General features: G+C 37.1%; 1 protein-coding gene across 1 annotated transcript; it reads right to left on the bottom strand.

The window, feature by feature from the left end:
* Positions 1–4,915: 4,915 nt before the first annotated feature.
* Positions 4,916–5,326, bottom strand: LOC144433962 (histone H3.3 type 2-like). Its single transcript, XM_078122380.1, has one exon. It carries the CDS (start codon positions 5,324–5,326, stop codon positions 4,916–4,918), a length of 411 nt encoding a protein of 136 aa, XP_077978506.1.
* Between the last annotated feature and the right edge of the window lie 8,741 nt (positions 5,327–14,067).

The following is a 14,067-nucleotide window of genomic DNA, read 5'->3' as shown; positions in this document are numbered from 1 at the left end:
GAATTGGACCTGAAGTTGTCGACTTTAATTTGTACGAAAGCGCTGTTTAGTAGCTTGCTAATAACCCATCTGGGTAGCTGCCACAGACAAAGAAAATGGAAAATGGGGTTTCCTTTGTCTGTTATATATATATATATATATATATATATATATATATATATATATATATATATATATATATATATATATATATATATATATATATATACATTACAGAAACATACATTGGGCTCACAGAAAACGAGTTTAAGACAGGGTACAGAAACCACACAGCATCATTCCGACACAGTAAAAATAGGAACTCTACGGAACTCAGCAAACATATCTGGACCCTCAAGGATAAAAACATCGACCACTCCATTTCCTGGCGACCACTTTCATCCCACCCAACCTACAATAGCGCAAGCAAGAAGTGCAATTTATGCCTCAAAGAAAAGTTCTTTATTATCTGCCGACCCGAACTATCCATATTAAATAAACGAAATGAACTTGTATCCTCTTGTCGCCATCGAAATAAAACATTGTTGTGTAACACCTGACCCATCGCACACATAATTGACACCTTTTGTACAAACAAAATCACCACTCAAGACCCTAGGTAAATCCCGCCTTACACCACACGATTTATACGAGGTATATTCAGTAAATCAACATCTCCTGACGAATGATTTACTCACGAAACAGGCTTGTAGAGACGAAAAACCCGACTTGATTTTCTTCTACCCTCAACATATACTCCGCTCTGCGTGCAGACGTATCGAGCACTGTACTACGGATAAATCTTACCACTGACTTATATTGTTCTTCCCCCTCTTGGTCTGTACATTCTAAAGATGATTCGAGGTCAATTTGTTCCATACTCTGCTTGAGGTGACTCGATCTCCGCTAGAGATTAATTAGAAACAGTAGAATTATAGTCATATTGAAATACATCAATACGCCTCGAGAACCGAATTTCCCTTTGCCATACGAATGCTAGTTTCCGGTCCTTTTGAACTATATGAAATAAATCTGCGGTTCATCATTAAGTATGCAAGGGAATCTACAAAATTTTATACTCCCTATAGACTCGGATAAAGTGGTCTTCGACGGCCATTTTGAATTCTCGCATAATATAAGTTAATCTCTAATAAGTAAGAATGAGTTGGAGTGTTTTTGAATAAAGTAACAGCGCAAGTTTAAGACTTTCACTACCGAGTCGCATATTGTACGTCGACGTGTATAGACATCGGGGTAATATTGGTATCCCTGTCATCTGACGTGACTTACATGTACAACAACTGTCGCCATGACTACGCGTACGTCCGATGGAACCCTACATACAATATTTAAGCTATACACCTGGGGGTACGTAAACGAAAATGTACAAAATCGGTTTGCTCCTTAGGCCAGTTGCCCGAACCCATTAGTTTTTCACTGCCGACCCTAAACTTTTTTTTTACATATTCGAGAAAAATATAATAAAATCGCGAAAATTGTGTGAAGTCTCGCCAGAAATAGTGGCTGCTGAAACTGACATAAACAATATAAAAAGACAATCTACAACTGTTTTTCCAATCTGTAATGTATGTACATGATGAGAAGAAACCAATAACACAAAGACCATATGGAAAACAATGGAAAACATAACTACCTGAACTAGACACTCACACATTGGAAAAAAAATATGAAAAATGAAAAATCTACCTACCCAACCTATTCTAAAATTGAGCGCAATCGGAACCACACAATATTTTATTCGGCCTTATTTTATTACGAGACCTATAATTGCGCCCCCAGCCAGATGTTGCAAACTTGCCGGACAAACAGAAGGACGTACGAAGCACCCCTCAAGCCACGATCTGCGCCCTTGATGGTTGAGACGTCATTCGTCGTTATATATGTTGCCTTTAATCGCCATTAAATTTGTAGAGGAGCTCAAAGGTTACATGTTTCAAAATAAAGGTTATTTCAGGGCTCAGCGACCAATTACTTTTCGCAAAAGTTTTGTGCGGCTGTACAACTGAACGGGTTGGACTAACTCAGTCATATGTACGCGAAGTTTATGACGCCCTCAACGACGATCCCTAGAAGTTATATCCACATGAACTTTATAAACTTTCCTAGATTAAGTCATGCTTCCCTGAAAGTGCAAACGTTTGTCTTTACTTCCCTCCAACGACAGTACAAACCGTCAAACGACGGTCAAATAAGCGTCATTTTAGTACACGCACAGATGTTCTCAAACTTGACCTAGAACGCTAGCGCTGTAATGGAGGGGGGGGGGGGGGGGTTTAACAAAACCCTTGTCCGGTGAACATAGACTTACAATAGCCTATCGACTTCCGTTATAATTTAGCATTGTAACAATAATCGTTCAGTGCAACGTAAAATTATACACGCGCTAGAGAGGTACGTCGCACGGGTTTACATTAGGGGTACTGAACTTTAGCCGGTGTGTTTCAAAATCTATATATAGTGAAGCTGTTTTCTTTTGATTGAGTCTGTTGAAACATAACGAGCTCGTTCTGTCATTCTTTCCTGTTGTGCTTTGTAAATCAAACATTGGAATGCTCATGAGACTGCAAATTGACTTTTTAAACATAATGATTAAACTGTGTCTTTAACTTAACCCAATTGCAAGGGCATACTGAATATCGAAAATCTGCGTGGTGAAAGCAACTTGTAAAATATTCTGTAAATGAGGCAAATACTACTGCGTAACAAATTGTAAAAATATATACTTGTGTTCCATGATATACTGTCATATGGAGTATGTCGTCCCTTTATATATACCGCCATGGTAGTAGATGTTAGACTGTATATTATGATACAGTCGGTAATTCCCCCCCCCCTCCCCACCCCTGACGATACGATCAAAGTGAAGGCCCGTTTTGCCATATTTCACTTCTACTGTGATTATCCTTTGTGTTCACTTTATGCACCGTATCCATCTAGTAACCACTTTATTTCTTGGAGAAGGTGGTAGTCGATATAATCACATGTTATTCCCCAATATTTTTCAGCCCTGGAAACTGTGAAATCGTGAAACGGAGTGGCCTATTAAAGGGGCATTTGTAGCGATTCGTAGTGCTAGTGACAACCCTTAGGTCACGAGTGTCACGGTTTTCCGGCTGAATGAAGGAAGATATTGGAAAATAACAATTATACCACTGCCAATAATATCAAAGAAAAATCAGGGAAAGTAATGGCAAGTTTGAACGTTTTGACTCATATTTCGATTATAGCAGAACCAGTGACGTAGACATGTGTTGTCGTGATATACACGCGCTTTGTCATGACGTAGAACGCGTACGACCAGAATATATATATTCCATATTTTTTCTTCCAACTTGGTTTGTGTTTGATATAAGAATAGTAGAAAAGTTTGTTGAACTATCACTACTTGGCGATGACCCCCAAATTTTCCTAATTTTTTATGGTGTTTTTATCTAATGGTAACGAATATGTGGTTATCTATATTACATTAATGTTCTTCTGTAAACCCTGTTTTGTTTGTCACTTCATTAAAAGTTTTCAGAAGAATTTATCGAGACTATGATAGATTTTGATCATTCTCGCGTGCTCAAAAACGCTGTTTGGAATTTTGAATTGTGACACTTAGGTGTGTTTCCAAATAAAGTAATTTAACGTTTTGACATCACATAGAAAAAGAACATTTAAATAACATCACACCCTCCCGCTTATGTGCTATTCGACCTTAAATTCGACATAGACTGAAATATTCGTCGTTGATGGCGCTCTACAATCATCATTCAGATTATTTTCAAGTTTAGCATATTCAGTTCTAAGTTCTTGTAAAAGCTTGCTGAGGTGTAAAACTAGTCGGAGATGGATCAAGCCATTTTGTAACCATTTACTGCTGATCAAGCATAGACGTTAGAGACAGTTTTCCTACGTTACTATGCTCGAAATGCTGTCATTGTTCGTGATTCTATCAAAACGTTAACATTGTCACGGATAGGTGTAAATGAAGACTTTTAACATGGCTTATTAGATTCTTTTGTACACAGCAGTGACGTTCGTTCATTGTTGTAACATCAGACCACTAAAAGAATAGTGTTATTACATAGCCCCTACACGGATTTGTTGTACATGATGGTGGCCCGTATGATAAAAAAACGTCAATGCGTGACTTCTGGATAGATAGCATGATTGAATTTTGAAAACCGAGATTTCTCATCGAGTAGCAAACCGAATATTGAATATTACCTTGAATAATAGAATATTACAGTAAGTCTGGTAGGATGCTAGGCCTCTCCATCATTAATTGTCAATTTTGACACGAGTCATCTCGACACCGGTACCGCAGGCCTAGGTGGTTTCAGTTACTGGTCAAAATGATCAAGATTTCAAACTGGAAATTATGTCAACAAAATAGCTTTTTCAAATTACAAACGTGTGATTTCTACAGAGTGAGGCGTTGTTGGAAGAACCACTAGATTGTAATCCATTTGAATTTTGAAACACAACAAAACAATGACAGTTGCGAACTACGTTGTTTGCTTACTATGACGTTACTCTATGTGTTCACTTGGCGAAAAGGTACGAATCTCCTTTCTTGTCTGTGTCTCCATTAATTACACGGACTTACTTTAGTCTTTAAGATACGGCATGTCATGCAGCGCTATGAGACACAACTTCAAATGAATTTACGCACGGCACGACACGTTATATCACACCGGTACCATATGGGTGTATTAGGAGAGGTATCCATGATGATCACACAATGGAAGTACCACATACTACCATGATCACACAGCCGAGGGCTTACTGGTCCTTACTGGCCTATAATAAAACGATTAGGTTTACTCTGTTCTTTAAAACAAAGAGGATTTTTTAAAGGTATTATGGTTCTCCCTTTTTGGAGGATGTGATGGCTCTGAAAAGAGCCTTTTGGTTTGGATATTTAGTCCTATGCACGCTCGCCACGTATACGACGAGCCAGTTGCATGTCTTTGGGCATGATGGTGACACGCTTAGCATGGATGGCACACAGGTTACAGTCTTCAAAAAGTCCCACCAAGTATGCCTCGCTTGCCTCTTGTAAAGCACCAATAGCTGCCGACTGGAACCGGAGATCGGTCTTGAAGTCCTGAGCGATTTCACGGACAAGACGCTGGAATGGGAGTTTACGGATGAGGAGTTCAGTGCTCTTCTGGTAACGACGGATCTCACGGAGAGCGACTGTTCCTGGTCTGTAACGATGTGGTTTCTTCACACCTCCGGTGGCTGGGGCATTTTTACGAGCTGCTTTAGTAGCCAACTGCTTACGTGGTGCCTTTCCACCAGTAGATTTGCGAGCGGTTTGCTTGGTACGAGCCATACTGAGGTTTCGATCGAGTAAAATAAACCGTTGTTTGAAAATCTTACGTATTTATAACATGAAAGAATATGAATCATTCATTAGTTCGTTGTAGCTGGTATTGAAGCAATAAAATAACCAAAAAATAAGACAAAGCCCCAAAGTAGCGTCGCCAAGCTCTACGTCACCAGGGTTCACACATGATCACAATGCGCGCCAGCGAAACCTGTCATTCAGCCCGCCAAATATGAGTATAAATAATTCAAGTTTACCACGACCACGTATTGTCAAAAGATGTCATCTATGTTTGCCGACCTTTTCTCTGCTATATACTCATCAATGTAAATGTGTATGGATCGGAAGCAATTACGATTCCTACTCAAAAAAAAGGCTGCTTTTCACTGATATTATGATTTGAGTTGCTTTTTAGTCTATATATTTCACGTTGGTCGGCCAGTATAATGGTAGACTGTAACTGGATACGTTGTGTTGTTCAGCCCTGTGGCACAAATGCCCGTATCTTACAGGCTACCAATATGGTTGGGAAAAAGTTTTAAAAACTTGGTGATTTTAATACACGTAGTTCAAGTGTGGTTTTCCTGGATATCTAATTAATAAATACAATTAAAAAATATGTGTTGACAAGTGTGCTCTGTCTCATGATAATAATTGCAACCTGCGTATATACTTTGATAACAAGGTAAACGTACGAGACTCGGTCCAGGTTCAATTTTCAATGAGATGTTCTTGACAGACAGAAAAACCGTCGTGTATGATGTTGCAGACAAAGAATTTGAACATTTGTGAAGCGTGCATTAAAAACTTAAAGTAAAGACTGGGTGCTATTATTATGATGGGGGTACTAGAAGACTATAGACCCTTTCAATTACGTAAAACGACAGACAAGGAATAAACAGTGTTTTACATATACAGAGGTGCGGTGCATGCGGTGGTCGTAGGAATTATTCAGCGTTTGACCAGGCTCTATGGTTTGACATAACTCGATTCATTCATGCACAGACCCTCCACCAACTATGATTCATGATGAAGCTTTTACACAATGCTTTTGATGAAGTAATTGAAACGACACATATACATTTCACAATGGAAAGCAAGTATCGACTCTTTTCACAACCTAGCTAGGCAGTCAATGAACTGAATTGCCATTTTCCATTTCTTTAGAAAAAAATCACAGCAATTAGAATGGAAATTTGGGCTTCGTGGGGACCGAGGTTGTTTGCAGTCCATAGTCGATCGTCAGCATGCAACACTTCACACATTAGAAAAGCAAAAACACGCAATCTCCACAAAAATTACAACGGCACTTCACTTTATTGACAGAACGACAGAATTATGACAGGAGAAAAAAAAATCCGTTAACATATTCTTAAAAATATAAATCTTATCAATGTTCTGTTGTATTTAATAAAGACATATCAAGTTCTGCACTTTTGAGAGAGATATCAACGTCTATGGTGTATGGGTTGATTCAAACTGAAGAACTAGTGGTCTCAGCTTTACTACATTAGTCCGGTTACAACATCTAGAATTTATGTATTACATCACTCTGTAAAAGTTGTATACGCTGTATTTTAGTTGACTACGTCATACATAACACGATCCTGGCTCTTCGAGGTACGCCGTGGTCATGGCAACAAAAAAGCACACAGGCTACGTAATATAACTAAAATAAGTGAAAATATATACCACTGAGTCAAATTCAAATACGTTAGAGGCACCGTTTATGGGTAAACAATTCCTTGAACGTTAACTTCGGGTTCTCATGATTTGGAGTAAAGTCTCAATACGTACTAAGTATTTATAGTCTTTCTTTCTTTCTTTCTTTCTTTCTTTCTTTCTTTCTTTCTTTCTTTCTATATTTCTTTCTTTCTTTCCGTATTATCTAGTCAAATATTTGAAGAGAATTACAGTGACCTCAGACTATGAATAATGTGATTGTCTTCCAAGTTTGCGTATTTTGCCCTGAATTCTCGTAAATAGACCCTGGGCCAGCGGCCAGTTCTTTATCGATGCTAGCATTCTCTTTCTTGAACACTTCATAAATATGTACACTCTGTTTCAAGGTAACTGCCTTCTATTGTACTGAATACATTTATAAATACTCCTGAAGAATGATAATTGAAATCACAAATAACTAAACATTTAAAATGTAAGGAAATGGAAAGAGATCAAAAAACAAAGAATGTGCTTTTACAGTTAATCTTTGTCATTATGTATCCAACACTAATCAAACCTTGAAATATAGAAATGATAATATTCAAAATTCATAAAATGGTTACAAAAAAACAAACAAAATGCTAAATAAAACAATTACAGAAAATGACAGGACATCACGAGATACATATTTGTCATTGTGTTGTTGTTGTTGTTGTTGTTGTTGTTGTTATTGTTGTTGTTGTTGTTGTCGTCGTCGTCGTCGTCGTTTTAAAATATTAACTTTAAAATAAGAATAAAAAATCTGATACATTCTATCATAAAGATTTACTTTAGACATAAAAGAACATTTGATTGTCACTGATTTCCACCAAACACGTTGGACTCTATAAACTGTTCCCTTGTTTCATTCAGCCAGCAATGACAGTGTCTTTTTTTTTTAGAATTGATTTACAGGCCAATTGACGACTCAGACACATTTGTCTACCTTAAAAATGTTTCATTCTGAGTAGAGAAATTAATGCATGTGAAGGTGTCTTTATTTCAAATCTAGAACAAGTGGTCTGACATTACTGAGGCTGGAGAAAATACAGATTGTGTGGACCTGATTATTTTATGTCAAGAACAAGAAAGCAATGAGTATTTTTTTTTGTTATTTGCAGGTTCTGTTAATATTTAGCAACATTGTGTGCACGTCATCAAAATGACAATATATAATGACATAAAATGAACAGATAAATAATGAAATAAATCTTTAACTAGGTGCTTTGTTGTCTGAAAGGACAAAATGTTCCAGTGTTGTGTCTTTGTGCATGGTTAAAGTGTAACTGAACATATACGACGTGTAGGACGTTTACCAACAAACATTTCAAACACAGTGAATGACGTCGACAGTACGTGCGTGGTCTTTACCAAAAGTTACCGCAGTCATAGAATTTTGGCTACATGATCTCCAGGTATACGTACGCCCTCAAGTGGCGGAATCATAAATAATGTTACTGAACCGCATCATGTGTTTGCTATCTTTAATTTCAATGTGCTAAGTAAAGAAGAAGAATCTGAAGATTTGCTATAATTGATCTACCTAGAAATCATAGCATAAAGAATACAATAATATTATGTGTAGCTAGCTAGTACGAAACAAAAGAACTCTAATTTGTTTATGCAAACAAGTTATATACGTACCATAGACGATGGAGAACTCTCCAATGTCTGTGACACACAAGGGTCTACGTGACATGGTGAATGTTTATTGTGCAGCTATTAAAGGTGTCTAGGCTAAGTTCACACGCTTTTCCTTGGGGGGGGGGGGGTTCACCACATAAAAATATATGTGTAATATATACTCGGTAAGACACACCTACTATAATTGATGAAATCTTACCAGGGCTATCAAGATTGTAACTTTAATCAGTTTGTAATCTTTGTGACGTTGTATTCTTAGTAAATTTTGTGTCGTAAAGTCACTGACCTTTTACACATTTTGTTAGAGTACATATTGATATGTACTCATACTATAGACTGAGGCCTACAACTAAAATAAACTCAGTGAACCTGAACTTCCATTATTGGTTGAACTCAAACCTGGTAATATCTACAAATGATTTAGTTATACATACTATTACGGTTCGGATGATATAATTTAGCCTAGGCTACGGTATTAGTACATGGAGGGCGTGCTTTAACATGATTGTACTACAGTAGCATGCTACAGTATACGTACTTTACACTATTTGTGCCATATGTGCACATGAATGCTAAAATAGAAAGAATGTGCTGTTAACCTGTTTCTTGTTACCTATAAACAAGAAAATATGGACTTGCTCCGATTCATCAATTACATAGGAAGAAGGTTTTTTGTTTTTTTGTTTTTGTTTTTGTTTATCTCAGATCACTCCAATAACAGTGGTATAAGGTTTTACAAAAATTCAACCTGAGTACGGATATTTTCGTTTCCTGAACGTCGGATACAGTAACTCGTGTACCCGAGCACCGTGGACTTGTTGTCGGTTTTGTAGTAGCTTTTCATCATCAAAAAAAGTATCACAATTGGCAAAACTGAGATTTAAAAAAAAATATGATTTTCTAAAAAAATTGCGAGACTAAGAGTCCTCAACAATCGAACATAATGTAACTGGATTAGAATATGTCTTTTTCCCAAGCTCAGAAAGTAAGCTTCGATAATTTAGTGATTGTGGATGGCGAGGTAAAAAGTACCAAAGATTAGACTCGAAGTTTCAGTTAGAGTATGTGACTAATCATCTACCTGTCTTTAACCTTGGGTATATATTTTGCCAATGTTATTATACTCTCTGTACATAGATTACAAACAATGCTGTATGTGTACATGTATTGTACATTCATCACTATCTTTTTTCGACGTCTTGGAATAACGCATACATCACGCAAATGCCTGACAATTTCGTATTTAAGACGATATTTAAACAAAATACATTTAGCGGAGGGACAAAACCTGAAGTGCAAAATCAACCTAAAACTCTCCGAGTTCTACTTAAATCTCGATAAATATTTTCTCATATAGAAAACTAAATTTAATAATTGATGAAAAGGCTTTCAATATAAACGACTCCTGGCAATGTAACATAATACTGTTATTACTGTAATTATTCAAAGTAAGTTAAGTAATTTTCTTGTTACACATGTGCCAACAAAAACTATAACCTAATAATAACTTATTTAGAGGATAAAGGATATACGTGTGTGTGGTAATTGTATGCAAAATGACACGGCTATGTATAACCATAGCATTATGTGTGCTGGTGTGTGTAAGCTTATGTGTATCTATGTTGAAACATGTAAAAAGTGTTGATATTTTAAAATAAAATTTTTCTTTTGAAGACAACACCATTGCAAATCAAAATGTTGTTTATGGTGGGAATGCGTTCTTTGTGTAAAACTCGTCGAGCCTTAAGCACCTTCCGACGAATGCTGGTTTATTTTATGCATTAGAGTTCCCTAAAATCCGGTTCTAATTATCAACAATTAATCTCTGAATCAGGCATTGATAGTGCGCCCTCACACCTACAGTTGTATGCGTCTCTCCCGCAGGCATCACGATCGGCTTGTGGTATATTTTTATTATTTTTTTTTATATCAGATTTAATTTAACATTAAAAAAAATTATTTGGGAGAGATACTTTCGATGGATGTGCAGTTGTGTTCTATATGATCTCAAACTACCAGGAAAGAAATTCGTGGTTATATCTAGCCTGAAAGATCAAATCATTGTTTCCGATTATTTTTTATGTAATACGCATCTAGGTAGCAAGTGGTGACATAAGCGGACACCGCGACTATCGATCTTTCAAATTAAACAAGTTACTATCCTCCTTGTGCACGAACGTACGTGTGAACACTCAGTACTTCTAAAAAATCAAGCATGGTAGATGTTTACGCTCAGTACATAGTAACACCATGATAATCATAGGATGTTGAACTCAGCGCAATCTTTACACAATGATGTGTTTTGACACAGTAGATATGAAAAAATGAATATGAACAGCAACAACTAAAGGCTCAAAACAAAAACAAAACAAATAAAGCTTAACATATAACCTTAAACGAAAAGACTACGAAATAATATATCTTTAAATAAAATTCGTTTCAGCTGTATATGCCAACAAGTATATGCACACCATTGATAAAATTGTCATCACTCTCCATTACCATATCATACATTCATTAACATATTATTTACATGTAATTTACATATGATTTGCATTTCATTTACATATCGTGGACACTTTCTTTCATAAGTACAGAGTTGTAAAGTATTTGTATGGAGTGCTTCAATATTTTTCAAAAAGTATTATACGGTTGTCAGAAGATTTGTTACCGTTCATGCTTGAAACTTCGAGTTCTCGTCCTAAATTCTCTAATGGGTGATGGTTGAACGTTACTGTGTAAAACAAATCTATTGGTACTAAATACATGTGATGGTTAAACTTCACACTGAGTGTCCTTTTTTGAACATGAAAAGAAAACGAAATTAATAGCAAGTCTTCAATTTCCCGGTTCATCGCGTCTGTAAAGTACGCCGCCCTCAGAGTCACGCATCGGCCAACCCCTTTCACTAGATCTGAAGCAACGTGGCCAATGGAGGCTGAGTGACATATGGCGTATCTTACAGTCTACCGTTCAAACCGCGTGTTGATAAGAGTAATTTTAGTAATTATTAATCTACATTATTACCAGTGATCTTTGAAATCAGTAGCTATACCCTGTTTCCATTTCGCTTCGGTGTCTCACTAACCGCGCGCTTGTATAATGTTATCAACGGCAGCTAATAATGTGGTTTGAAAATTATACTTCAAACTGATTGGTTTGAAAAAAACCACTCAAACTATTTGGTCACATTGGGGAGTGCTAACGTACGTCAGCCGAAATTGGCCACTTTAAAATGAAGTCAATATGTAAATGTGCCATTGTTGAGATTAGCACAAGAGCGACATAATTTGCACTTATATATTCAAACAGGCACATGCTGATAACTGCCATACTAAATTTTTGCCATTCATTACAAGGCTTAGGTGTTAATGGGACAGTAAAGCAAAATCACAGATGGCGATGTAAACAAGCTACTGAATAGGTGTACGTGCGAAAGACAAAATTAGTTTGTTTTAAATACCGGAGTATTACTCTGAGGATTAGCACAAACAAATCTCTCAGTGTATTTGCCGATGGATAATAAATCATCGGGGTGAAATAAAAACGCACGATAACTACACTTTACGTGATGCAAACCGTTACAGTAAACATCAAAGTCAACCAAAATCATGAGTTATAAGCAATGAATTGAACAGTCAACATATCCCCAAGTGTATATGTAGTAATACAATGTAACCTGGCGTACACCCCATTAACGTCTGGATCTAACTAGCCACGGCCTCAATAACCTCTTCACAAATAAGATGTTTGGAGCGGGTAGCAAGCGTCGCCATCCGCATGCCCCGGATAATAAATCAATTTGTGATAAAGCAAGCCTTAAGTTCCAATATAAAGTTGCTTATAACATATTTGTCAAGAGTAAAAAGTCCTTACTGTACATTGTTGATATATGCAATGTTACTTTCCTTCATCAAGATCATTTTGTAAATGAGTCCATTATCTCCACCTCAGACGAGGGTTTGGATATCTTTACCAAGTTGAACCTGTATAAAGGAGACATCAGTAATTGCAATGGAGGGGGGGGGGGGGCTGGGAAATAATGGGTGTAATTTTACATATTGGTTCTCAAATAGGGTATATTTTAGAAATGGAATGGGGGGGGGATTTCCACATTATATTTGACTCGCTATAATTCTAACTTTGCATTGTTTTCTTTTGTGATTTTGGTATCCCATCGCTGCCACCACTGTCACATCTCACTGCTGCCACATCCCACCACTGCCACCATTATACAAATCTCAGAGCATATCAATTAAATCGCTGCTAGCAACTATACAGTGAATCAATTGTTAGACGAGTTGATGATGTGAGGAGATGGGTTGGTTTTCACATGAGAAAGGGGTATCGGAGTGGTGAGATACTGAGGATATGTAAGTGTGATGGAGTGGGGATGTTGACCTCGGTCCAGATAATGTCAGTATATAGTCTCCCCATCTAGTCGTTTGGAGATATGGCCATCAGCTTTAGAGCCAAACACAGAACCTTCGCACAATTCGCTGTGGTCATAGTAGTGGGAAATAACCAACGTTAGTAAAATCGTCGATGTAGTGAGAATTGTGCGTGTCCCTTCTCACATCTGACTGAAGGAATTTGAAATATTTCAACAGCGGGTAACACTTTAGAGAAACACAACTGAGGGGTCCACTTTTACAAAACGGTTTTGTGGAGGGTCACATTTTACGTACCCAATAGACCGGGCTTGATTTCCCCTGGCTCTCTCCCCTTGTAATTACTGAAGGCTATCTGAATACGGTACGTGGCAAAAGTATACCACCAAATTGCCTGAATGTGAACTTGGCACTATATTCATATTCATATTCGATTTCACGCTCAAATGTTTTAAATAATTACGTACTATGAAGCTGGTAATTTTTTACTAGTAATACGTATATGTAAAAGTCCCGTTCGAATGTTAATGTGAATGTGAATATGATGCCAGCTTCACGTTCGTCGAAATTGCTTAAACATTATGCTAGTAGATAACATATATACGTAAGTTTCGTATTCGACGTTTTTCACTATCACCATTCGTGGACCGGTGACCGAAAATAGCAAATCGTTGAAAGAATGTGTACACCGTGACGTCTTTACAGGTCATGAAAACCTCATTGCAAGTAGTAGGATTGTAAAATGCTCGTATCCATGGTAATACCCGATCTTAAAACCCATTAATGGCTACTGACTAGTATTTTAAAATTTCAATTATGTGTAATTTCAAGTCATTTGAGTCGCACCAATCAATCAAGTATGACGTACTCGTAAACGATATGGACTCGTAACACATCAAAGTTAAAGACCGTACCATTACATATTACGTTAGAAACAAATCCATCCCTTCTTGCATTCTAAAATCGGCTGATATAATAGGGAACTTGCAATCCAGACTGAGCATGCTCAGA

Source organism: Glandiceps talaboti, chromosome 4 (genome assembly GCF_964340395.1).
Source record: "Glandiceps talaboti chromosome 4, keGlaTala1.1, whole genome shotgun sequence".
NCBI classification, from domain to species: Eukaryota; Metazoa; Hemichordata; class Enteropneusta; family Spengelidae; genus Glandiceps; species Glandiceps talaboti.
Note: the sequence above shows the minus strand (reverse complement) of the source record. Positions and strands in the feature narration are given on the sequence as shown.

Coding starts and splice junctions, on each gene's coding strand:
- LOC144433962 (XM_078122380.1), bottom strand. CDS start 5,326: ATGGCTCGTACCAAGCAAACCGCTCGCAAATCTACTGGTGGAAAGGCA.